The 27,344-nt window shown below is 42.5% G+C and overlaps 1 protein-coding gene across 1 annotated transcript in view; it reads right to left on the bottom strand.

Annotated features, from left to right (window-relative positions):
• LOC124556199 (proline-rich protein 2-like) overlaps positions 1–25,218 on the bottom strand; it is a 118,681-nt gene extending 93,463 nt beyond the window's left edge. The window contains exon 1 of the mRNA XM_047130190.1: positions 25,086–25,218. Within this exon, the coding sequence (XP_046986146.1) occupies positions 25,086–25,218 (133 nt within the window). The remainder of the gene's footprint in view (positions 1–25,085) is intronic.
• Between the last annotated feature and the right edge of the window lie 2,126 nt (positions 25,219–27,344).

The raw sequence follows: 27,344 nt of genomic DNA, 5'->3' as shown, positions 1-27,344 counted from the left end.
GATGACCTCAGATGTTAAGTCCCATAATGCTCAGAGCCATTTGAACCATTAGACAACTGCACCCAGGTTGATGTTGTGATCCTTGAGTTTCAGAAGACATTCAGTACCTACAATTCCGTGCTGTATTTTAATGAACAAAATAGGAGCTTACCAAGTATCGGACCAAATTTGTGATTGTATGCAGGACTTCCTTGGAGACGGAACTCAACATGTCGTTCTTAACACAACAAAACAGGCAAACGTAAAGATCATTTCTGGAGTACTGTACTGCAAGGGAGTGTTATAGGGCTGCTACTATTTATAAAATTTGTATTAACGATGTACACTAAATTGGGGTGACCCTGTGACAAGTAAACTATTTCGACTAGTTTAAATATTGCGCCATTTTTGTGCTTGCTCCTGGGTTAGGAATGACTGTGTCAGGTGATTGGGAAGTGCAGCTATCTATAGTTCATGACATGCAATTGTAAGCGAACTGTCATGGCTGCAACAGTGTTTTGCGTGCCTTTATTTGTACACTCGGCCGTGATTCGTATATACGTCACGAGAAGTACTGTGGCTCTCCTTTCAGAGGTATATTGTGGCTATCGCGAAAGCAACTATAGATGTCTCTGTTGTCGACGTATCGTCGTGACTGCGGCAGCCATTCTAGCAAACGAATTAAAGCAGAAACTATTTAAATGTTCGGCTGGTTCATTCACTGCAAATTTGGAAAGTATTACCATCTTTTCTTTCATTGAAAGTGACAACCTGCCCACCTTAAACTCGTTATTTACATTGCGGTAACAGCACAAAAACTACTTAAGAAGCCCAAACACTACATAGGTATGCTGATTGCTTTGTGTCCTAATTTGTGCGCAAAAATTACAATTCCCTGCCAGAAAAGTAAACTTCTTCCTTTGCTCCTGAAAATAACCAAAACACCAGCAGAAATATGCCTACACAAGTGCCAGAATATGATTTGTCTGCATATGTGCTTTACTTGAAGATGTTCTCGTTTGGAAAAGAAGTCTTCTAAAATAATTATCTTGTAAATTTCCTGTTATACTTCATAGGCGGCTGTCAGTAAGACTAAGCCACCCTTTAATTCTTTCTCTCATGTGAAACTATTTATGTTTTTTGTTCTCATGATGAGCTACAGTTTATCCTTGACAACGTGTTATGAATAGTCACTCGCATTTCTGTGCTTCAAGCTTAATTTGTAAAAACTCCTGAAACCTTTAGGCGTCAATAAATAATTATCTGACATTTCATATCAATAAATTGTATCTTTTCGAGAGATTTTCAGTGTCCTGGAACAGCATTCATTTATAGGGTGAAGTGGTTATAATATAAAACACACCAAATACGGAGTTGATGAAATCCAATAACAAGACTTTAGCGACAACATAACATGGGAAGTGACGTAGTTCGCAGAAGCTACCATATTTAGTTGCATGGAAACGAAGTCCCACGCTGCTTGACAGATCGGAGGGGAACGATGCAGGAGACCCGCACAGCCGTTCTACGCAAGGTTCTAAAGGAGGTGGTTTGCCGTTGCCTTCCTCCGACCGTAATGGGGCAGGTGAAAATCCCTGACCCCGCCGGGAATCGCACCCGGGACACCGTGCTCGAGAAGCGAGAACACTACCGCGAGACCACGAGCTGCTGACGTATCCAGTCCAAGGTGTTGTCAAAATTCTGAAATCCATTATGGCCTCACGAAAGTGTTTCATCCAAAGTATATCTCTGAAAGGTGTACAGCCACAGCATCTCTCGCAACGTATATGCAAATATAGGCTCGCCAGTGTTTTAGTTAAAACAAAGTGCTTTTATCTGAAGCGAAAACACACAAACTTTGTGTCGCACAACATTCAATTTACTTCCTAATGCTTCTGCCAGTAACTATCTAAATAACCACATTTGTTTGCAAGCATTTAACGTCTAAAAAACTCCAATACATTCATTTGTTTTAAAGTTATGCAGGCATATCCAAGATTTCAAAGATTAATTACGTGACAGTCACCCTACAATGTTTCTTTTCTAATTTTTTTTCAGTTTATCGTCAGTTGAGCCAACTGTATTAGCACAGTAAGATTGTATACTATGCCCAGAACGTAAACTGAGGTGACAAAAACCGAGACAGTGATATATACATGCACAGATGGTGCTAGTATCATGTACCCAAGGTATAAAAGGGCAGTCCATTGGTGGAGCAGTTGTACTTGGGTGATTCGTGTGAAAAGCCTTCTGACTTATTGTGGCTGCACGACGGAAATTAACAAACACTGAACACAGTATGGTACCTGGAGCTAGATACATGGGACAGGCATTTCGTAAATCATTAGGGAATTCAATATCACCTCTCACCATGGACAACACAGTGGCGCCATGCCAGCGAGCCACAGTTGTTCGTCATTCGTATGACGGACATTCTGGACATTTCAAGCAAATGGTTTGGCCACCCAGATCTCCCAACATGAATTTCATCAAACATTTATGGGACATGATCGAAAGGTCAGTTCGTGCAGAAAATTCTGCACTGCCAACACTTTCGCAAATATGGATGGTTATAGAGGCAGCTTGGCTCATTATTTCTGCAGGGGCTTCGAAAGGCTTGCTGAGTCCATGGCATGCAGAGTTGCTGCGCTACACCAGGCAAAAGGAGGTCCGATATGATATTAGGAGGTGTCCCATGACTTTCATCACCTCTGTGTATGTAAGAAGGATTGTGGCACGTTCTTATCTCAAGTACACTGATTAATCTCTGCCAGAAGTTTTCAAACATGTTTTGGACAAACAGCTATGATTGAGGTAAGCTTCTGACAGGTCAGTAATATACTCACAGGCGGATTTATTAAGAATACATTTTATTACAACGAACAATCGTGTTTTATCTTTTCTTTCCAGGTACAATGGTCATAAGAACACATTGTGGATGAAGACAAAAGAAGTCTGGAATGCTCCACTTGCAATATCAATACTACCAGTCAAAATACCAGGCGATGAGCGAGTTTTTACAGACAATAAGGAATTGGTATTTGTGGTACATGCCTTTTCCATGTCTACATACGGCTTTCCAATTACATCTTTCGATCTTTGCTGTGTTGGTAAGTGCTATCTGGATGCAATAGTGTGAAAAGTACCTGCTTTTCAAAATCATTTTGCTGGCAGAGATTGGCCATAATGCTTTATAAAGCGCCACACAGATTACATTTTCCAAAGAACATCGAAAAATATTATTTATTCAAGGGCTTCAAAGTAATTAGTGATTTCTTTTCAAACCTAGACAAGAAGATTGCTGGTGTATCCCGAGAACAAATTTGGAACTACGCCGAAACAAATCTCGTCGACGACCCAGGAGACAATAAGGTTATCACACAGCGAGGCTGCAAGTGCCCTTAGCAAATTTGAAACTCATCAAATGGTTGCACATCTTTGATGTTTTGTGGGAAGGCTACAGGCAATCTAGCACCTTGATATATTAACTATAAAGCAGAAAAGATTTGGTCCATTTGGACCGAGTGTGTATCAAATGAGTCTCGGTATAACAGAATCAAATCTGGGTGGTTTGATTACCAGGTTTGTGAAGATTGGTTCATTTCTCTCATATTGCCTATTTTGAAGAAACAAAAGGGTGTCAAAGTATGAACTGAAGATAATTTGAGTTCCCACATCAACATAGAAGTGCTACCAGTATGTCAAGGTGAAATCAAATTTATAGCCCTTTCACCACATACAACCGCCGGCCGGAGTGACCGTGCGGTTCTAGGCGCTACAGTCTGGAACCGAGCGACCGCTACGGTCGCAGGATCGAATCCTGCCTCAGGCATGGATGTGTGTGATGTCCCTAGGTTAGTTAGGTTTAATTATTTCTAAGTTCTAGGCGACTGATGACCTCAGAAGTTAAGTCACATAGTGCTCAGAGCCATTTGAACCACATACAACCACCTGCTACAACCTCTTGATGTGGTGTTTTTTTGGCCTTTGAGAAAACATTGGAGGGTAATTCTTACTTAATGGAAAACGACAGTTTCAGGAAGCAGATGCTTATCTATTCCCAAGGATGAATTTTCTGGTGTATTAAAGAAGCTTATGGCAGCCATGGAATCGAACCGAAAAAAAATCTGATGTCTCGTTTTCTCAAAATTGGAATTTTTACGCTAAACAAATAAAAAGTTTTATCAGGGCTTCTTAAAGCTAGCCTAGACAATAATTTTGGTGATATGGCAAACCTCATTTCTTGCAGAGATAAATAAAAGAAGGCAAAATGAGACAAATCCAAGAGAAAAGGAAAGATGTGAGAAATTACATGTTTTAGCATGGAGGAGCATTGGAACATCTGATGTTTTAAATGTGGAAAACAACAAAAAGAACAAAACTGAGAGAGACCTGACAACTTGTACCAAGGAACAAGGAATGAGAAGGAAGCAGCAGAAAAGAAAAAAGAGTCATCCGGATGGGGAAACTGATGTCAGTGAGACATTTTCTTTACAGGATTTCAATGAAACTAATTTGGAGTTTTTACTTGGACAGTTCTCTGATCCTGATGACTGTTCTGAAGGAACAAACTATTAAAATCAAGAAACATTTGTTGCTGAAGAGAGTAATAGACTTTTCAGTTGGAAATTATACTGTTGACTATTATGAGGGTAATTTGTTCCCAGGGAAGGTCATCAAGAGAAAGAATGGCGATTTCATTATTTCTGTTTTGGAGTGATCTAAGAAGAGTTGGAAATGGCCATCAAAGCCTGATTCCATTTTTTACAGTGCAGAAGAAGTTTTCTACAGCATAAACCCACCAAAACAAATAAACAACTGAGTTCTTTTTCATGTGATTGGTTTAGATTAATTGTTAAGCTGTTGAACTACAATGCCTGAAACAATAGGTATTATTTTATCAAAGCCTGGCATTTAAAATTAGGTTTTATAATATTTTTACTTGTTCCTTGATGTTATGCGGTGAAACTACTTTTGTCCAACCACAACTATGGGTTCTTTGATTGCTCGATGAGCTGACACAGCACACTATAACATACAAAATATTAGTTCACTTTATAACATAAATGAATAAAAGAGTTACTTAACTTTGACACACATCTTTTCCATAGGATTATTCGATAAGTTACAACTTTCTACTGACTATTATGCTTCATTTGATGCACAGATTAACAAACTACTCTTTTGCTCTACAATGTTACAAACGTAAATGATCAAGTCTATCATAAACTTTAACTATGATGTTGATCCTATACTACAATGTTGACTCCTTCAGATGAGTCCACCCACTGTGCAGAGCTCTTGTTCCTCGACACAGTATTGACCTCAGTGTGAGAGCACTGTTATCACTAATGTCAGTGGTATTAATTCGTGTTGCTGCCTTTGGTGTGGCACTGCAGTCTCTGGACGATACTACATTCCTGATGTACAGATTAACAAACTGCTCTCTTGCAGTTCAATGTTCAACATGTAAATGAACAAGTCTATTATAAACTTTAACGATGATGTTGGTCCTATACTATAATGTTGACTCCTTCAGATTAGTCCACGAACTGTGCAGGGCTCTTATTCCTCGACACAGTATTGACCTCAGTGTGGGAGCACTGTTATCACTAACGTCAGTGGTATTAATTCGTGTTGCTGCCTTTGGTGTGGCACTGCAGTCTCTGGACGATACTACATTCCTGATGTTAAAATAAAGTTTCATGGGGTTGCATTGTTACTGTGTGTTTTCCTAATTAGTTTTAGTACAGGAAATGAACTATCACAAAGTCACCCCACATTACGAGGTGACATTGCGACAATCATTATTTATAATTTGGTCATACTTTAATATTTAGTTTTTGCTCATATGTTATTATATAACTGAAGAGTGTAAATGCACATAGTAGTAAATATATCTGAGGTGGAATCATTTTTGTCTGGTTTACACAAAAAGACTCAAAAACGTGCCTCAAAGCCATCCCCTCCTCCTCCATTTTACAGTAGTGGATAATGCTGTTGTTTATAGTAATATTGTAATGCCAGAAAACTGTAGCAAAATGCAGGAAGAACTGCAGATGGTCGATGACTGGTTCAGGGACAGGTAGTTAACCCTTAACGCAAATAAATGTAATATATTCCGATTAAATAAATGAAGAAATCCACTACTGTTCCATTACACTACTGATGACAAATTACCAAAAACAGCGACCAGTGTAAAATACCTAGCACACTACCATCTTAAGAGACCTAAAGTGAAATGACCACATACAACAAATAGAAGGAACTGCAGATTCCAGATTGAGATTCATTGGAAGAAACATATGGAAGTGTAATTCATCCACAAAAGAAGTGGCTTACAAAACACTCATTCAACTGATTCCCCAAGTTGGAGCAGCAGACAAGATGGAGAAGATCGAACAGAAAATGGCACATTTCGTCAAGAGATCATTTATTTATAATGAGAACATTAGGAGATACTCCACAAAGTGGCTGACGCTACAACGAGGTGTCAGAGCGGTTTACGGTCGAAATTTCGAGAGCTTATGTTCCAAGAAGAGTTGGGTAGCATCACAGAAACCTCGCAAAAGGATCACGAAAAGTCAGTGAAATCGGATGTCATACGGAGTGTAACCAACAATCACTTTTAAATAATAAGCTTGAACGACGAATATCGAGAGCAACGTTTGCATGGTGATAGTATTTAGTATTCGATGCTGAAGTCGGCAATTTCCCGTTCAGCCACATCGATCTGCTTCTCACTTGACAGGCAAATCGAGGATGAAGGCAACTAGAAACTATTAAGTAGGCCATTCTGGAGGGTCGCACTCTGTTGGATAACGCATATGATGTCATGAGGAATACTGATCTACCGCGAAAGTGTAACACCAGTCTCATGAACTGTGTGTTGTTAAGTGGTGATACACGTTATAAACGCTGATTAGATCTAAAATTATAAGGAATAGACACATATAATAATAGGCATCTTCAAAGACTTAATATTAAGTGCTAGAACGTCTTACTGCATTCATAAATGCCCATTGTAGCACAGGAAGATGACGACTCAACCCTTTTAATAATAGCCTTCTTCAAAGACTTAACATTAAGAGCTAGAACATGTTACGATCTTACTGCTTTAATAAATAGTGTAGCTCAGGAAGACGACGAACATTTTGCTTTGCGGCAAGTTTTTTTAAATTTTCTGCTTTTGTTTTTGTGTTTAGATTTCATACTCTAATGAAGAGAAACCAATTTGTGATGCATTGCAGGAAACTTCGAGGTTATTTTAGAAATTAACTTTTACATCTCTCCATCATACTTTACTACATGTCGCCCATGAAAACTACAAAATATCACGTCAAAGTCCTTTATTTTATTCAATTAGTTGAATGAGAACTGAGACCACGTCTGTAGATTATGGAGATCTAGTTATTACCAGTGATATATCTTGACTGTGGAAGAAGTTTCTGTGAGACTGAAGCTAAGGAACTGTCAATGTGTTTGCATTTAAATGTCATACAACCCACAACATATTTCATTGCATATTGGAATCCACAGTCATCACTGGTTGCTGATTCATCACTAGGAAACTGCTACAGAACTAGTTCTTGTTCGCTGAAAATAGTGCAGTCCAATTCAGCTACTATATTTCCAGTTATGTTAATACACAACTCGCTTGTGATGAACTTCATGAAGTCCTGTTCAGTTTCTTCTGTTGGAGAAACATGTGACCTCACTAGTACTCTCCATAATTGATGTATTTTCTGACAAGGAAATGTCCTCTATGTTTCCAGTCGGTATTAGAATCTGCATTCTATTTTTTTCACTTTGATTGGTGTTAGGTTGTTGTAAAATAAGCCCACGCCACGAATTTTAGAAAAATATTCTCCCAACAGGCTTAGCTTGGAAGCTGAGATGTATAACGTTTCCATATTCTTTGTATAACTGTGAAGTCCAAGGAGAGGTAGTTTATTAAAATTATCAAACCTATAAGGCATTACCTTTTTCCACAACATATTTCAGAGCAAATCTCGATGAAGCATTTTAGTGTGTCCTCCAGTTTTTTTAATATTAGGGCCATAGCCACTTTGAATAAGTCTTATCATTCTTAGGAATTCTCGAGTTTAAAATATCAAAGACATCATTGAGGAGGTTCTTTCAAATATGCTTACTGTTCTTTGTTTAGTGTGTATTTAACATGAAATCTTTCAGACTTTCTCGGGCATCTGTTCCCACCTGTAAATATCGGGTATTCTGTTGGATGTCACCGTTGTTCTTGCACAATATTTCAATGATGTGATTCATTATCTTCATCAGGTGTTACCTGAAACTGCTTGTCGAGTCGCTAGTTGCTAGTCTTTGTATCTGTCAAGCATTCCTTGCTTGGCATGTGTGCAGGTTAAACGTTAAAATGTTATTCCTGCTGACCATCTGGGTGTGGTGTTATGTTTTATCTGACTTGCTGGACTGGCCTCAGGTAATGTGGAGATGATTGTCCCATGCTTCTGAAGATAAAATTATTGGACTGGTGAAGTGGAGTTGGGTTCATTTCAGGCTGTTGTGGAGAAAATTATTCTCACAGTAGGTCAGGCCAACATATTGTTGGCTTGTGGTGTGCTTGGTGACCCAGTGCCATGATGAGCAGATATCAGGACTGACCTGACTTTTCATAGAAGTCATATGCACTCTGGTGGGTTCTGTCTCGCAAAAGTGGAATTCCAGTGTCTTTGCACAGCAGACGACTTGAATACATCCTCAGGAGGTGCAAAGCGAGTTTCTGACTTCAGTTCTGTACCCTCTGCAGACTTCGACGTAGAAGCAGCGGCCTTTCCCCTCACCATAGCCACGTGCTCTAACATTTTTCTGACCACTGTTAGGTGTGGCGACAGCAATGACTATGGATTAAGCAGTGGATACTGGGCTAGGAGACACCCCATTGTTCCACTTCTGACACAACGTACATGTGGGGTCCAGATGAGCCTTTGGTCTTCGTCCATGGGATGGTGCCTCCAATGACGTTTACAGGCAGCAGATCTGGTGGCAGCTTCCTTTGGGTGGAGACAACTGTCTTGCTCTTGTCGGCATTGAATTTAAGTCACCACTTAATTTCCTATACTGCCATTGCATTACACCCAAGTTGTAGGCAGTGACTCTTGTTTGGACGTTCATGCTGCTGTTGAACAGCACCATACCATCAGCATATATAGCCAACACTATGTGTGCCGACCACGGTGGTCTAGCGGTTCTAGGCGCTCAGTCCGGAACCGCGAGACTGCTACGGTCGCAGGTTCGAATCCTGCCTCGGGCATGGATGTGTGTGATGTCCTTAGGTTAGTTAGGTTTAAGTAGTTCTAAGTTACAGGGCACTGATGACCACAGATGTTAAGTCCCATAGTGCTCAGAGCCATTTGAACCATTTGAACACTATGTGTGGCATCTTTGGTGCACTGGCAGTGTACAGGGAGTATAGCAAGTGGCCAAGCGCCGACCCCTGTGGTACCCCTAAATATATCTGCCTGTCAGTGCATGACCTGCCGTCTGCCCTCACATGGAAGGTCCTCCTAGCAAGGTAGGACCAAAGAACGACCATGTGTGATGTTGATATTGCATGCACAAAGAGTTTGTATATGAGGCTGTTGTGCTACAAGGAGTCAAAGGCCTGGGAGACATTGAGGTGCTCTGCCCCAAGGTACTCCCTTGTTTCCAACGCCCTCACTGCCAGTTCCACCAGTCTCAGCAGCTGATTAGAGGTGGATTTGCCACTCCAAAACCTAAACTGTTCATCTGATATGTGATGTGTAGCATCAGCCTCCTAGCATAAAGTCTCTGAAAACCTTTGAGAGGGATGGGAGTAGCTGATGTGCCGGTAGCTGGCTGCCTGGCGTGGATCCTTATTAGTTTTCGGAATAACCATCACTTCTGCATGGTTCCATGTAGAGGTGTAGACACCCAACCATAGTTTTTCATTGAAGATACTGGCTAATGACTGATGGACCCCTGGTGGAAGGTTCTTCAGCAGGTGGTTGGTGGTGCCATCGCTGCCTCCTGCTCTCCTGGCGTTCAGAGACCATAGTAGAGCTGTGACTTTTTCCTCTGTGGTCGGTTGTATGATAGCCAGGAAGGCGGGCCATTGTTCTTCAACCTGCTGGTTGTGGTTCTCGTCAACAGTGTCGGCCACTGTCATGAAGTTGTCCCCAAATGTGTTGGCCAGCATACTGGCCTTCTAATCTGGTTTGCAGACGAGGCCGTTGCCTACTTACATCGGCGCAATGTGCTGACGGCGGCGCAGGAAGCTTCTGACGATTTTCCAGATGGTGCCATCATCAGGGTTTAGTCTGGGCACGAGATCTTACCAGTTCCAGTTCCTGAGCTCCTCTACGGCTGCCTTACCCTCCAGCCTCATGCAGCAGATGCAGTGTTTCGTGTCTGATTGCCAGGTGAGCTGCCATTCATGAAACAGCCGATTCTTCTCTGTGATTGACGCCAGTATGTGGGCCGGCAGTTAGTGTGGAACTCTAAAGATCGTTTTCGTCGCTTCAGAGTGGCTGTGTCTGCTGCTCGAACTATTCAGTGGTTGAAGTAGGCCAGCTTGACATCGGCTCCCAACTTTCTCAGGGTCAGGATGTAACCTCCCCCTCACTTATCGACCTTAATGACAGTGAAAAATTAAACCGCGTGTACCTAATGGAAATTTGGGAAAAGCAATCGTCACCGAAGTTAATCTGTCGGTAAAGAGGGAGGAAAGGGTTATATCTAAATGAAAGGAAAAATGCCAATGAAACTGGTGGAAATTAATTTTGAAAAGGGGTAAAGTTAATAAAGAAAGTAAATGTGCGGCCATTACGTTAACAATTAACTAGCGGTAATTAGATATTTGAGATTTGGGGGAAATTACGGTTGCCAGTCCTATGGACAATTATTATAGTAACTGAAAAAGAAAGGTTATTACACATATAATTAGCACTAGAAGCGTGGCAACTGAAGGTTGACACGTGTAGTGTGAAAACTGAAAGTTTGTCAGAAGTAATAAATTTCACTACACTCTGACTTAATTTAGCAAAAGAATTAATAAAACCGGAAAATCGAAAGTTAATTTAGTGACTGAAGTATATAATGAGCTTTCTTTCTGAAGCACATCGAAATTCAGTAAAATATGGTTAGTCTTGGACTACCTCAACAATCATTTCAAAAGCTACTTGAATCTACGCAATTTAGAAATAAGAGATTTAACTATGAACTTGAATTAAGTGATTCTGAACAATTAACAATAGTAAAATTTAGTAGGTACCAAGCTGAGCTGCAGTCACAGGGAAGCTAAAATACGGTAACAAAACTCGCACTCTTAATTTGTGCTTGTGTAATCTAAATATTGTAGCCAGCTATGAATACCTTAACTGAACTTTGAAATTAAAGCAGTGAAATCGAATGATGCTGGCGTTTGAATTTCAACGACACTCGGGTTCATTCCGGAAAAGGAAGGGACTCTGCTTGGTAATGCAATTGGGACAATGAGCAACAAATGTTCATGCTAAGTTGCTGTAATATTGTGATGCAACAATTTTAAAAGTTTGAAAAGCTGAGGTCTGCCATACAGTTCTAAAACTTTACGTGCTTCCAGTCTTCCTTGTTGGTTGATTGAAGGTTTGAAGCCGTCGATCGAGGAGGTGGCGACAGTCACTCATTGTCGACCGTCGCTGTTGCAGAAGCTGGATGTTGGCGCGCCTTCCTCTCAACACGGTCACCAGACGAAACGGGCTCTTGATGTGCGCCAGCTAATGCTTCCCGTCCGCGACACCATGTCAGAAACTAACATCGCAAGTCGAGCGCAATTACATGCTGCCGAACCCCGAAAGCGCGGCAACTCGCGGGAGCTTCACACAACACACCTGCTCCACTGCACCACCCCAGCCAGACTCCCCCTCTCTGCCCGCGCTCCACGCGACAGAGTTAACACTATCAAAGATCCTAAACACTTTGGTTCTCCACACGACCTATCGATGTATTCGTTCGATAGCATAGTTTTCCCTAGGCCAGACCCAGTGTATAAATACAAATAATATTCACAAAACAAACCAATTATAAATCGACACAAATGCATACATGTACAAATAGAAAAACAATTACAATAAAGAGACAGAAATGTCATATCTTCAGGTGGCAAAATAAGGAAAAAATTTATAGTACAATAGATGGAAACAGGAGGATATGTATTTCCGGAGTCACAAGGTGCATTGTCCAGTAGGTCTACCACGTCTGATCAGTAGTGCTCGCTGTCTATGCTTCAGTGGCTTGGATGACTGGCTGGTAGTGTGGCACCGATCACATCCATGTGGAAGATCACAGGGTCATGATCAGACGACAGGATGTTTCTTGTCATAGTGGCCTTGGTTTGCCCGATGCCCTTCAGGAGACGATGTGGAGTACTTCTGGGAGGCCTGGCTCAAAAGCACACAGGGTGATGGTGCTGTTCTGGTGTGTAGTGCAAGAAAGGCGACTCCCACTGGCGTTGGTAAGGCAAGAATTCCTTTCTGTGATCTTTGCTTCGAAATCGCTGACAATGGAAAGTTCCTCCCCCCCCCCCCCCCCCCCCCGCTTTAATTGACAGCAGGACGTCGAAGTCCACCTCCTGGAGCAATCCCTGTGGCTGCTGATAGGCTATGATGAAGACACTCTCTTCAGTGGTGGTATGGACAGCCATCTATGTGGTTTCCATAGTGCCAACTGCCAGCATTATGGCTTGATGGTACAGCAATAATGTTTTGACATAGATGACCATGCCACCCCCTGATATTGGCCTGTCAATGCGGTAGCACATTAGTCCCTGGTTTGAGGAATGTTTTCTGTATGAGACAGATGTCAATTGCCTCACCCCATAGGAACTGGCGAAATTCGCCTTTCTGTGACCAGAAACTCCTTACATTAAATGTGCAGATGGTTATAACATGTATCTGGTCGTTATCCATTGTACGTCAGCTTGTTTGTGGCGCCAGCCTGGAGGGCCATTGTTACTGTGTCGAAGTTCAAAAATTGTTCAAATGGCTCTGAGCACTATGGGACTTAACATCTGAGGTCATCAGTCCCCTAGAACTTAGAACTGCTTAAACCTAACTAACCTAAGGACATCACACACATCCAAGCCCGAGGTAGGATTCGAACCTGCGATTGTAGCGGTCGCGTGGTTCCAGACTGTAGCGCCTAGAACCACTCGGTCACACCGGCCGGCTGTGTCGAAGTTAACTCATGAGTTGGTTCAGTGATTGCGAAAGTGATTTGACATCGATTGCGTTCTTCCTCAGAGCAGCAACCTTCAGTGTAGATGTGATGGGCTGTGATCAGAATGACATCCATGCCCATGTGATCTGGCCTGTGATGTGGCTGGGGGTGCAATCGCAGAAATTCTCTGCTGTTGGGACCAAGCTAGTGACTTCCCCTTAGTGATGTCAGTGACGTTGATGTCTGACTGAACTCTTCAAGCTACTTTGTGTCTCTTGAATACGTTGCAGCCTCTGTAACTAGCCACATGTGGCTCGTTGCAGCTGCAACACTGCGCGGTCTTCTTTCTTGTGGGAGCACTCTCTTCTCTGCTGTGGCCCAGCACATTTCATGCACTGCACCGGCGTGGCGCAGTAGTGTGCTATGTGATCCATACCTTCACAAGAGTAAGACTGCGCCCTCCTGCCCTTTGCATGGAGATGTTCCAGTGCCACCCTGATGTCAGTTACCTTCTGTAACTGGAAAACCTTCCAGTTTTCAGAAAATTTATCTTCAGTGGCAGGTGGCCGAAAACCACCTTCACTGCTTAAGAGGTTCTTCATTGTGGGTGTAACAATGCAGCATCTCCTTCTGCATGAGTTCCACCACCTGCTGATGATGGCCAGTTGTCGTTATTTGGACCTAGCACAGGTAATTTCTGGCAACTCTGATGTATGTGGGGGTGGCGATATTCCTAATCATCTGTCAGAGGATCTTGTAATACATCCAGTGGATAATGATAGGTGGGGGGGAGGCGGCTTCCTCTCCTGTGGCGGCATGGCATCTTCCTCTGTGACTGCTTCCCGTGTACCAGAATACTGGTTTCCATTTGCCAGCAGTTTTGGTTGTACCCACTCGAGAGCTTTGGCTTTGGCATGTGTTTTTGGCAGGGAACAACGAAATCATTATCCTGCAGCTTCCTTTTCTGCTGTGTCCTGTTTGAGCTGCCGTGGGGGGAGGAGTCCTCATTAGTAATGCTAGTGTGTCTCTGAGAGGTTTGTGTTATGTCCATGGCCTTGTCTTGTGTAGGCGGATTTGCCTTAACCTGGCTGGCATGTCCGACATTACTATGTCGGGTATAGTGACAGTGCTCTGTCTCACAGTGACCTTGTTTGGCGGGATGCCAACAGTCTGCCTTACAGTCGAGATTACAGCCTCATCGCCGTCATTGCGGTAGATCTGCCCGCTGGTTGCAAGGAGGTATTGAGGAATTAACATCTCTTCATCTGAAGGTTTGCTGTTCCTCTTGGATTGAGTACAATCTCGCTGGCGACGAATATTCGTGGGCAAGGCCTCGTGCGCTGTCTGAACCCACAGTGTGCTTGTGGTTTCAGACTCCAGGTGAGCAGCAATGACATCTTCTGCTGACATGCACTTCCTAGTCCTCTCTAAGGAGTCGATGTGGTAGCAGTGAATTGGCGATCTGAGCATGGTATCTGTCTCATTGTCAAAGTATGAATCCAGTCTGTAGGCTCAGTGGGGCTGCTGGAAGGGAAACTTCGCCACATAGCAACCCACCACACCCTTTGTGCAGTAATAGACGAAAGTCTCTTGTTGGCTGCTCTGCCATGGCAAAGTTTCGAAGACACAACAATTTTCCACGAAAACACATGACATTTTGTTTCTTTGGAGCAGAAATCCTCGCCAAACAGAGTTAGCCACTCAGAGAGTCCTAGTGAAGCACATGCAAGTGTGCACCATAGCACCATACGGCTGCCTGCGCTTGTCGAGAGGCTTTTTTTTTCTTTTTTGCACTTTTCATGCTCTTCCCTGAGAGGGAGGAATGCGCTGTTTGAAGGTATGCTAACTACCTTTTTCAGCCATAGGTTTTAACAATTTTTACTTTGTTTTATCCATGTTGGATCTTGTGAACTCTGCAGCCGTTAATGATAGTTGGTTAATGACGCAACCAGCCAGAAATACCTTTTAAATATTTTATTTTAGTGCCATAACTGGTTTTGGGCTACCATGCCAATCTTCAGATGGCTAATATTTTTCGTTACACACTTGTGGAGCAGACGTCATGCTGTTGGCCAAAATATCGGTGTAACCAAAAATATTAGCCATCTCATGATGGACATGGTTGCCCAAAACCGGTTATGGCACTAAATGAAACATATAAAAAGTATTTGTGGCTGACTGCGTCATTCACAAACAAATTTTTATTCTTATTGTATTTATTGCATTTTTCTTGCAAGAAGTATATAATTCTTTCAGCACAATTTTAGTTTTAAGTTATATCATTAGATTGTTGTCATAATTTTTTACATATGCAATATATATAGATAGTACATATTAGTATGCAACATATATAGCTAAGGAGAAACCCAGGGAAATTGATTTTATACATGGTACATGTATAGGTAAGAAAAAAAAAAGAAGTGAAGGAAGGAGTGAATTCTGGAAATTAAGCAATGTTATATTTTTGAATGAATAGTGACGATTGCTATTACATATGTCTGTACGCTATGCTGCCATAAGGATAAATCGTGATAAGTAGATAATGTAATTAAATTAATAGTAAACTGATGGAAAAAAGTCGCAGCAACAAGAAGGATTTGTGTGACAAAGGAAAATTGGTACGCATGTTACTATTTCTCAAATTTCATTCCAGTCACATAAAAGTGGCGTTAATAGCGCCATTGTGAGGATGCAAATTAGGTTTGCTTTAAGTACACACTGTAATGGTCGTGAGCGTTAGTTACCTTTGAGACTCTCGTGTTAGTCAAGAGTGCCTTTAAGGCGACAAAGACGCCGTTATCAGCACCTCACTGAGTTTGAACGAGATCGTGTTTAGGACTGCGAGAAGCTGGAAGTTTCTTTTGTGATATTGCAGAAAGCCTTGGCAGGTATGTACGCACTGTACATGATTTCAGGTAACGATGGTCACGAGATGTACGGTCCCAAAAAGACTGGGCTCCAGACGGCCCTGTGGCACTACTGAGAGAGAAGACCATCATGTTTGGCGTTTGGCTCTAGCACATTGTACTGCATCTGCAGCAGAAATTTGAGCAGCAGTTGGCACCACAGTGACCCAACAAACTGTTGCAAGTCAGTTACTCCAAGGATAGCTCTGAGAAAATGCCCTGTAGCGTGCATTCCACTGACCTCAAACCACCACCTTTTGCGACTTCAATGTTGTCAAGTGAGTTCTCCTTGAAAGGCAGGCTGGAAGTCTGTTGTGTTTTCTGATGAAAACTGTTTCTACCTCAGTGCCAGTGGTGGCTGTGTGTTGGTTAGAAGGAGGCCAGATGAGCGCCTGAGACCAAACTGTCTGTGTGCTAGACACACTGGATCTACACCTGGAGTTATTGTCCAGGGTCTGATTTAGAATGACAGCAGGAGCAGACTCGTGGTTATCCCATGGACCCTGACTGCAAAGCTCTATGTCAGTCTGATGATTCGACCTGTATTGCTGTCATTCATGAGCAGCATTCCATGGGTTGTTTTCCAACAGGGTAACGCTCGCCCACATACGGCTGCTGTAACCCAACACCTTTTACAGAGTGTGCTCATGTTGCCTTGACTTGACCTGCTTGACCATAAACCAATCGAGCACATATGGGACATCACTGGACAGAAATTCCAGCGTCATGCACATATAGCATTAACTAACCCTGTATTGATCGGCCAAGTGCAACAGATATGGAACTTCATCCCACAAACTGACATCTGGTACCTGTACAACACAATTCATGCACATCTGCACGCTTACAATCAACATTCTAGCAGTTACACCGGTTATTAATGCACCAGCAGTTCACTTTTGCAATGGCCTACCTCATCCTTACATTAACCTGTTATCTTGCAGTGCTTATCACTTACATATGTTCAAAAATGGTTCAAATGGCTCTGAGCACTATGGGACTTAACATCTGAGGTCATCAGCCCCCTAGACTTAGAACTACTTAAACCTAACTGACCTAAGGACATTACATACATCCATGCCCGAGGTAGGATTCGAACCTGCGACCATAGCAGTCGTGCGGTTCCACACTGAAGCGCCTAGAACCGCTCGGCCACACCGGCTGGCACTTACGTATGTTACCTAGTCAAATGTATTCCCGAAATTTCATTACTCTGCATTAATTCTGTTTGGTGTTGCTACTTTTTTTTCTGTGAGTAAGTTAGCTTGAGGATTTTGATAAAATGTTATATCATTTACACTAGTGATTAATGAAGCTGGGTTTGGATCTGAGTTTTTGAAATGAATACAATATGTTCTTAGGTCTAAGGTTGTTTGTCTTGCTTGTATGATTATAGGGTTTTGTGTGTGTGTGTGTGTGTGTGTGTGTGTGTGTGTGTGTGTGTGTGTGTGTGTAGTTTCAAAGCTGTGGGTCGAGTGTTCATAAGTCATATGTATGTGGCATTGTGAGTATGGTTGTGTGTGTGTGTGTGTGTGTGCATGTATATGTTGGTCATCTGCTCTTTCATTCAGGTGTAGGGGTTGTTTCGTCAGTAGTTATAGGTTCTAGGATGGGAGCCAGTTCTGGATAAGTTTTTGTGGTATTGCGTGGTATTGTGCATGATAGAGTGACATATTTATATTTTGGTTTTCTATTTGTTCTGGGATGTGTAGATGTAAGATCTTCCATGTCAGGACTTTTCCTGAGTATGTGATTGCCATACTTTGCTCTGAGTTTAACCACTCTGGTTTGTAATGGTTCCATTCTGGTAGACTGGTATGATCTCATCACTGGACATGAGGGTGGGTAATTTGGTGATGCTGTGAATCAGTGGCCTTTCTATACTGTATAATCTGTATGCTACTGATGCTTGTATGTCTCGCAGGGGACTGCTGTGTATTCCGGTACAGGTCTTATATACCAGTATGTCTTCTAAGTATGCAAAGGTGTCTGCAGTCAAGTATGCAGTGGTGTCTGCAGCCATGTATATGAGTATTTCCTCAGACCTGTCTGATTAGGCTTTGTCAAAGTCTTGCTTTGTTTAGCAGGCATGTTAGGTGGGTTTACCACTTAAGATGTTTGTCAACATGTTCTCTGAGGTTTCTGGCTGTCTCATTGAGTGTGACTAGGGCCTCCCATCAGGTGGACCGTTCGTCGGGTGCAAGTCTTTCGATTTGGCGCCAGTTCGGCGACTTGCGCGTCGATGGAGATGAAATGATGATGATTAGGACAACACAACACCCAGTCCCTGAGCGGAGAAAATTTCCGACCCAGGCGGGAATCGAACCCGGACCCTTTGGATTGACATTTCTATCGCACTGACCACTCAGCTACTGGGGGCAGACAGTCTTAGTGGGGTGTTCCATAGCGTAAGTCAGATGTCGTTGGCTTTTTTTTGTCTTTTCTTTGTGGGGTGTCTATGTCTGAAGAGGACTCTGTGTGTTTTTGTCAGGTTCAGTCGTATTCTCCACTTTGCCATCCAAGTTTCTAATTGGAGGAGGTAGGAGCATACTTTCCTTAGTATACTAATTGTCCTAAGTTCAGTACACCAGTAAGCAGTGGCGTCTGCATTATGTCCTATGGTATCGGTCTGTGTCATCACAGTTGGTACGTCAGCCATATACAGGGTGAATCACCTAAAATTTGCAGCACAAATATTGCGGAAATGGGAAGTGCTACTGTTGCACGTTTTTCACATATTGGATGGATAGAAAGGGGATCATATTGTTAGCCAATAAACAGACTTTAGTACTACTTAGAAAGTATTTTTTGCGAAAATACACTTTTAAAATGTCACAATGACTACTGTTATTAACAAACTGAAACAGGGTAAATTAGCATGTTAGTGGTGTTTGCCACGGGATTTTAGTGCGAGTCGTTTAGGAGATATCGTATTTTGAAAAGTTTCCTCGGCGACACTTGACTGTGCCATTCAATCTGCGCAGTTGCTAGGGACAATGTTGTTATGTTTGCTTACAGTGTGCTTGTGTGTTCCTTGAGTATAGTGCGACTTACTAGTCAGTTAGTGGGTGACAGTCCAAGCAGTGCATCATTGGTAGATGATGATATTTACCAATGCATAAAAAAGCGACTTGCTGATGGTGTATGGAGAGTGTAGGAAGAATGAAGTTCATTCTTGTATGGTGTATGCTGCAAGATATCCTAATAGACGTCAACCATCTCGGTAATTATTAATCATTTATGTGAAAGTGGTAGTGTAACACCTATATGACATAAGTCATAACAGGAGCAAACAAGTGATGACAGAAGAGGGATAAATTAATGTTCTTGTTGCTGTTGCAGTTGATCAACACATTAGCTCCCAGGCAGTCACATGAGGAAGTGACATGAGTCAGGCAAGTATCCTATGCATTCTCCATCAACACAGGTTCCATAGCTATCATATCTCTCTCTATCAAGAGCTACATGGAAATGATTATGAGAATTCATGGGCATTAAAACAGGATACTCCAGGTGTTTCTTGTTCAGTGATGAAACCACATGTACTACTTTGACCACATGAACCACAAAAACATGCACTAGTGGTCTGTTGACAATCCCCATTGGATTTGTCAGGTGGAGTCTCAGCGTCCGTGGAGAGTAAACATGTGGTGTGAGGTAGTGAACTATTAGCACATAGGCCCATATTTCATACACGGAAAACTGGATGCACACAAGTATTGCAGCCTCCTAACCATGTTCCAGAGACGCTAGAAGACGCGCCCTTGCAGATGAGGACGAACCTATGGTACATGATGGCTGTCCAGCCCGTGTAGTACATGACGCTCTACAGCACCTTTTCACGAATTATTTCCAATTGGATTGGGCGCAGACGACTTGTACCTTTGCCAACTTGTTCCCCAGATCTGACGCCTGTAGCCATTTTTCTGTGGGGAAACCTGATAGATGCTGCCTACAAGGACATATTATCTACATCCAATGATACCCAATGATGTATTACTACAGCCTGCTCAGACATCTCTGCTGAAATGCTAGCATGTGTGCAGCAGTTGTTCCACACCAGACTGGAAACGAGTGTTGCCGCTGCTGGTGGTCATTTTGAACACAACCAGTGATCGTCAACTGTCTTGTTACTGGTCAAAATCCACATAACTAGTGTATGCACTCATGTTGTTCTTTAGTGTTTACTACCACAGCTATTTTATAAGTATTGGTCTGGGATATTTTAAAAATACGATATCTGCAAAACGACTCGCACTAGAATCCAGCAATAAACACAACTGACATTCTGATTTACCCTACTTTCAATTTGCTAATGTCAATAGGCAGTTGTTGTTGTTGTGGTCTTCAGTCCTGAGACTGGTTTGATGCAGCTCTCCATGCTACTCTATCCTGTGCAAGCTTCTTCATCTCCCAGTACCTATTGCAACCTACATCCTTCTGAATCTGCTTAGTGTATCGATCTCTTGGTCTCCCTCTACGATTTTTACCCTCCACGCTGCCCTCCAATGCTAAATTTGTGATCCCTTGATGCCTCAAAACATGTCCTACCAACCGATCCCTTCTTCTAGTCAACTTGTGCCACAAACTTCTCTTCTCCCCAATCCTATTCAATACCTCCTCATTAGTTACGTGATCTACCCACCTTATCTTCAGCATTCCTCTGTAGCACCACATTTCGAAAGCTTCTATTCTCTTCTTGTCCAAACTGGTTATCGTCCATGTTTCACTTCCATACATGGCTACACTCCATACAAATACTTTCAGAAACGACTTCCTGACACTTAAATCTATACTCGATGTTAACAAATTTCTCTTCTTCAGAAACGATTTCCTTGCCATTGCCAGTCTACATTTTATATCCTCTCTACTTCGACCATCATCAGTTATTTTACTCCCTAAATAGCAAAACTCCTTTACTACTTTAAGTGTCTCATTTCCTAATCTAATCCCCTCAGCATCACCTGATTTAATTTGACTACATTCCATTATCCTCGTTTTGCTTTTGTTGATGTTCATCTTATATCCTCCTTTCAAGACACTGACATTCCGTTCAACTGCTCTTCCAAGTCCTTTGCTGTCTCTGACAGAATTACAATGTCATCAGCGAACCTCAAAGTTTTTACTTCTTCTCCATGAATTTTAATACCTACTCCGAATTTTTCTTTTGTTTCCTTTACTGCTTGCTCAATATACAGATTGAGTAACATCGGGGAGAGGCTACAACCCTGTCTCACTCCTTTCCCAACCACTGCTTCCCTTTCATGCCCCTCGACTCTTATAACTGCCATCTGGTTTCTGTACAAATTGTAAATAGCCTTTTGCTCCCTGTATTTCACCCCTGCCACCTTCAGAATTTGAAAGAGAGTATTCCAGTTAACGTTGTCAAAAGCTTTCTCTAAGTCTACAAATGCTAGAAACGTAGGTTTGCCTTTTCCTAATCTTTCTTCTAAGATAAGTCGTAAGGTTAGTATTGCCTCACATGTTCCAACATTTCTACGGAATCCAAACTGATCTTCCCTGGGGTCCGCTTCTACCAGTTTTTCCATTCGTCTGTAAAGAATTCGCGTTAGTATTTTACAGCTGTGACTTATTTAACTGATAGTTCGGTAATTTTCACATCTGTCAACACCTGCTTTCTTTGGGATTGGAATTATTATATTCTTCTTGAAGTCTGTGGGTATTTCGCCTGTCTCATACATCTTGCTCACCAGATGGTAGAGTTTTGTCATGACTGGCTCTCCCAAGGCCATCAGTAGTTCTATTGGAATGTTGTCTACTCCCGGGGCCTTGTTTCGACTCAGGTCTTTCAGTGCTCTGTCAAACTCTTCACGCAGTATCTTATCTCCCATTTCATCTTCATCTACATCCTCTTCCATTTCCATAATATTGTCCTCAAGTACATCGCCCTTGTATAAACCCTCTATATACTCCCACCTTTCTGCCTTCCCTTCTTTGCTTAGAACTGGGTTTCCATCTGAGCTCTTGATATTCATACAAGTGGTTCTCTTCTCTCCAAAGGTCTCTTTAATTTTCCTGTAGGCAGTATCTATCTTACCCTTAGTGAGACAAGCCTCTACATCCTTGCATTTGTCCTCTAGCCATCCCTGCTTAGCCATTTTGCACTTCCTGTCGATCTCATTTTTGAGACGTTTGTATTCCTTTTTGCCTGCTTCATTTACTGCATTTTTATATTTTCTCCTTTCATCAATTAAATTCAATATTTCTTCTGTAACCCAAGGATTTCTATTAGCCCTCGTCTTTTTACCTACTTGATTCTCTGCTGCCTTCACTTCTTCATCCCTCAGAGCTACCCATTCTTCTTCTACTGTATTTCTTTCCCCCATTCCTGTCAATTGTTCCCTTATGCTCTCCCTGAAACTCTCTACAACCTCTGGTTCTTTCAGTTTATCCAGGTCCCATCTCCTTAAATTTCCACCTTTTTGCAGTTTCTTCAGTTTCAATCTGCAGTTCACAACCAATAGATTGTGGTCAGAATCCACATCTGCCCCTGCAAATGTCTTACAATTTAAAACCTGGTTCCTAAATCTCTGTCTTGCCATTATATGATCTATCTGATACCTTTTAGTACAGTGTCCCATCTAAAAAAACGTGCATGTCTTGCACAAAAAATACAATTTGTAAGTATTATTACAATCTGTTTATTGGCTAACAATACGAGCCCTTGACTGTCAATCTATTTTGTGAAAAGCGCACATCAATAGCACATTCCACTTCTGCAATATCTGTGGTGCAGGTTTTAGGTGATTTGCCCTGTATAATGTTATAGATGTGGGGACTGTATGCTACGTTGTAGTACTCCCATTTGTGGGATAAATTCATCCAATGTTTTTTTTGGCTATGTATACCCTGCAGATCCGATTTCTGACATAGGCTTAGATTAGTCTAACTACTTTCGCTGGCATTTCCATGTTAATTAATTTAAATTGCGTGCACTGATGCCACAGATATTCGAAAGCTCGTTCAATGTCGAGGAATGCGGCAAGTGTGCAGTTTCCTATGTTGAATTCTTTGGCTATACTGTCAGTCAGTTTGGGTAGTGAATCGTTAGTTCAGTGTTTGTGTCTGAAACTTGCTTGTGTAAGAGGAAGTAGTCCTTGGTTTTCCACAGATGTTTTTAGGCGGCTGGTCGGTATTGTTTTGTAGGTTTCTCCTATTATGTCGAGTAAGGACACTAGTCTATAGGAGTGAGGGTCAGTCCATGGTTTGTTAGGTTTACGGATCATAACTAGCTTGCTGGTCTTCCAGGTGGTAGGGATTGTTTCATTGTGCATGCAGAAGCTGAAGATGAGGGATGGGATGCGATTAGGATATGTGGAGGGGCTATTTTAAAGTGTATTCGTCTTATGTCATTGTGTCCTGGGATAGAGTTACATTCTCAGTGGATTGCCTCTAGATTTCGATTTCTGGGATGTCTTGCGTTGGATTTGTTCTTCCATTTCAGTTGTTGGGTTTGCCAGAATATGCGTTAGCTGTGTTTCGATATGGAGGCTTAACTGGTCATCAAACTTACTGAAATTAGGAAAAGAGTATCTTCTTGTAAGACATATTTGAATGCTTCAGCCTGTGCATGGTGGCCAGTCTGTTCATGGTGGTCAGTCATGGGCTGATTGTTAATTATAACGATACTGGTGGATGTCTGTAGTTGTCCAGTCAGAGTTTTAAATATTTTCCAAAATTTTCCAACGTCCCTGTAGTTTTGTCTGCTACAGGTATCATCTCATTGTCACTGTCTGTGCAATGATATTATTTTTTTATTTGTGCATTGAGTCTATTCCACTCTCTAATTAAATCGAGGTTGTCAGTTTGTCTTAGTTGTTTTTGAATTTGTTTCTTTTCTTGAATTAAATCTAGTGCTTTTTGAGAGATGGAAGGCGTCCAGTTTTCCACTGTTACTGTGAGAACCGCTTTTTTAATGGATGGTTCGAGTTTGTTTGCCAAGTGGTGTAGGTAGTTGTTATCACTGATGCTAATGGAGAATGTTAATTCTTCTGTGAGTACGTCTTGGTATTTGTCCCAGTCTGTGCTAACATATTTTAGAACAGTACGTCTTGTGGGATGAGGAGGAGGGGGTAGGTTTGCAGACATGGGAAAGAAGTTCAGAAGGTGATCTCTGGAGATGGAGTCGCCTGTCCTGCGTTGTGCTATTGTGTCGTTCAGGTCAGGGCTAAACATGAATTAAAATCCGATACAGGTTGGCTTATCTAACGGCAGTGTAAGGACTGAGTCGGTCGTTAGCAGGTTGAAGTGTTGTCATAAATTTCCATTGTCCAGCCTGTCATATAACGTGGGCTGTCTGGCATTAAAGTCTCTAACGGGATGTAGTGTTCGAATGTCATGATGTATTGTATGAATTGTGTCTGCAGCGCCACCTCTGGGGGATTGTACATGCAAAATATCGTAAGGGATTTTCTGTTTCTGTCTGTTAGTTTGAGGGCAATGGCTTCATTGTTGGTAAATATCGCTGGGACGGCGATCTTTTTCGCAGTTATTGCGTAATGCACATATGTGCTATGCAGCCTTGACCATTTTATCTATTTTAATGAAAGGTATTGTATTTCAGAAGGTCGCATTTGTTGGTGTTTTTCAGCTAAATTTCCAACAGTCCGCAGTGTATGTTTTCCTTTTCTAATGTATGCATTAGTAATGGTCATTTGTGTCTCACTCCTTGCACGTCGGCAAAGAGGAAATTAATGTGTCGATGATCTTCCTCGTTCGTCATTTTTAGTGGTCCATGGAGGGGGGTTGTTCTGGGGAGGTGGGGGTGGGGGGGTCTGCTGTAGATCAGTGTGTGGCTTTAGGTGCATGTGGTGAGGTGTGGTGTTGAGTGGGCATGTCTTTCTCACTCAGTGTGTGGTGTGAATATGGGCTCTTCATGGTCCCATGTGTTTGCTATTGTGAACTGTAGCATGTTGATTATATCTCTTGTTAACTCTCAAGGATTATTTTTAGTTGCTGTGTTGACTGAACTTTTGGGATCCTCACGTCTTTCTTGGTACAGGTCCAGCAGGATGATAGCAAACAGCCTGATGACATCATCCTTGTCTACTGCTCGGCTGGTGAGATTCTCTCTGGGTGGAAGGGGCTCTGGTCCATCCACGGTCTTGATTGGTGCCATGGTTTCGACGATGGTGGCCTCCTTGAGGCCTCATGGGCACTAGTGGGATACTGCCGAGTAGGCACCATTGCACTTTCCTCACTGCAGCTTCTCTTTTCTGGTGCACTGCGATGGGCTGTGGGTCCCTCCACACCTTGCGCATTTTGCTTATTCTGTCCACTTTCGTGGTCCTATATACAAAGGATAGACGTGTTCCAGACTGCGCCACTTGGGCAGGGGGGAATCATGTGGAGGTTGCATAGGTATTCGTTTGTAATCTACTATGACTCTGTCACCTAATATTTTGTCAACAGTTGGCTGGTCATATATAATCACTTGAAACTTCTCTGTAGAAGCAATTTTTTGGAGGCAATTCTCCATGCTTTTGTAACATCAAGTCCTTGTTCTTGTAACTGATGTGAGTACCAGTTCGTCTGAGGTACCCTCTGGTGCTTTTTTGGTAATGGCAGAGAGGAAGGAGGTCAGTCATCATCAGAAATTTTTTGTGGCCACACCTCTGCTTCAGGATATCCTGCTCATTTCGGTGTCACATGTAGGTAGTGTTCCTGGTCTTTCCTTTCAACCTGTAAGAAAGCATTGCTGTATTTGGTCACAGTTCAGTATTTAACGTTATCCAAGACCCCTTCTTTGAAGTATTTTCTCATGATGCAAGCAAACTTGGGCTGTGTTGTGTCTTTTGGTAGTCTGATGATGATGTAGGTGGTGGATCAGAGGTTATGTATTGGAGTCACTGGTGGGCAACAATGAAGTGGAGCCGTCTACAGTCCGGATTCTTTGTTCTGGAGTTATTGATTAGGTGGTGGATGTTCCTTATTTCTGCCATCCATCAGTGGAGGGGGCCAGTTTTTTTTTCCAGCACTTTTCATTCCCACCTTGGAGGCGGCAGGGTGGGCCTTATGAGAGCTTGCTGAATTGCTCTTTGTCAGCGTAAAGGTGAGGATATGTTATTCTGTTTTGCACCTATATTTGTTTGCATGTGATGCTAGAGTAATGACGGGGAATTAGACTAATGTCTCCCAATTGAGACTGTAGGAGAAGTTGGAAGGGGCAGTTCTGACATTCGTCTTACAACCAAGAGAAATCCTCCAAAATCCCTGGCTAGCACTGTTATTGTTTCCACCTATGTATCAGTCCTAGTGTTGGCGTGAACTTATCTGGAGGTTGGACTTCCAACTACTGGTGTATCTTCTATTGCTGTGTTGTACTCACATCAGTGTTTCATCTTCATGGTTTCTGTTGCACAGCCTCATTTGGTGATATCTGTCAGGTTGTGCTCACCAGCGATTCCTGTAGTATCTTGCTGTTCAACATGTATTTATTGCTGTTAACAAATTCAATCGTCTGTATCTCCTGGCTGTTCATGGCTGGTTCGGTGACTCGCTTGCGACTGTCCAATTTGGCTTCTTCAACTACTCCTGTCGTCTGTATGGCAAGGTTTATCATCATGCTCAGGTGGGGTTTTGGTTGGGATGTTTGCATCGCCTGATTGTGCATCACATTGGCCTCGTTCTGGGAGACCATCAAGACTCTGCTGTGCATGCCTGTCTGCACTGCCCTCGCTCCCATTTGTGGCCACCGATGGTAGGCCTCCCACAATAGGAGACTGGTGGCCTCCATCTCAGCATGGAGTGTTATTCTAACGCATGACTCTGCTTCCTCTAGTCCAGTGTCGATGTTGGCACATTGGTCATTGTCTCTGCCTCATCACTGCACCATCTTCTGCAACCACAATGTGCTATTATTCTCTGCCCACTGACAGAGACTGCCTTCTATCTCCACCCCACAGCTGGCTTCCCTCACCATCACTCTCACTGGTAGTGGTGGACTCTGGCTGCACTGGATAGAAGGCTGCTGTGGCTGCACTGGAGAGAAGGCTGTTGCTGGTTCACGTTGCTCATCGCCAAGGACGAAGCAGTGGTCCTCCCATGTCTTAGTCGCCTCCATCGCTTCTTGGTGCTCTCGACCAGTGCCGAGTTCGTCTTCTTTTGTCTCAGTTCACTGGTGATGTTGAGATCTGAGAAGGCATTGCAGCCTCACCAGTTTGCACCCTAAGGGGGTGGAGAAGACTGCTTGAGAACTTGCACTACGCTCTTTCAAGCCGATTGGTGTACAATAGCAGTTTATTT

Source organism: Schistocerca americana, chromosome X, assembly GCF_021461395.2.
Source record: "Schistocerca americana isolate TAMUIC-IGC-003095 chromosome X, iqSchAmer2.1, whole genome shotgun sequence".
Classification (NCBI taxonomy): domain Eukaryota; kingdom Metazoa; phylum Arthropoda; class Insecta; order Orthoptera; family Acrididae; genus Schistocerca; species Schistocerca americana.
Note: the sequence above shows the minus strand (reverse complement) of the source record. Positions and strands in the feature narration are given on the sequence as shown.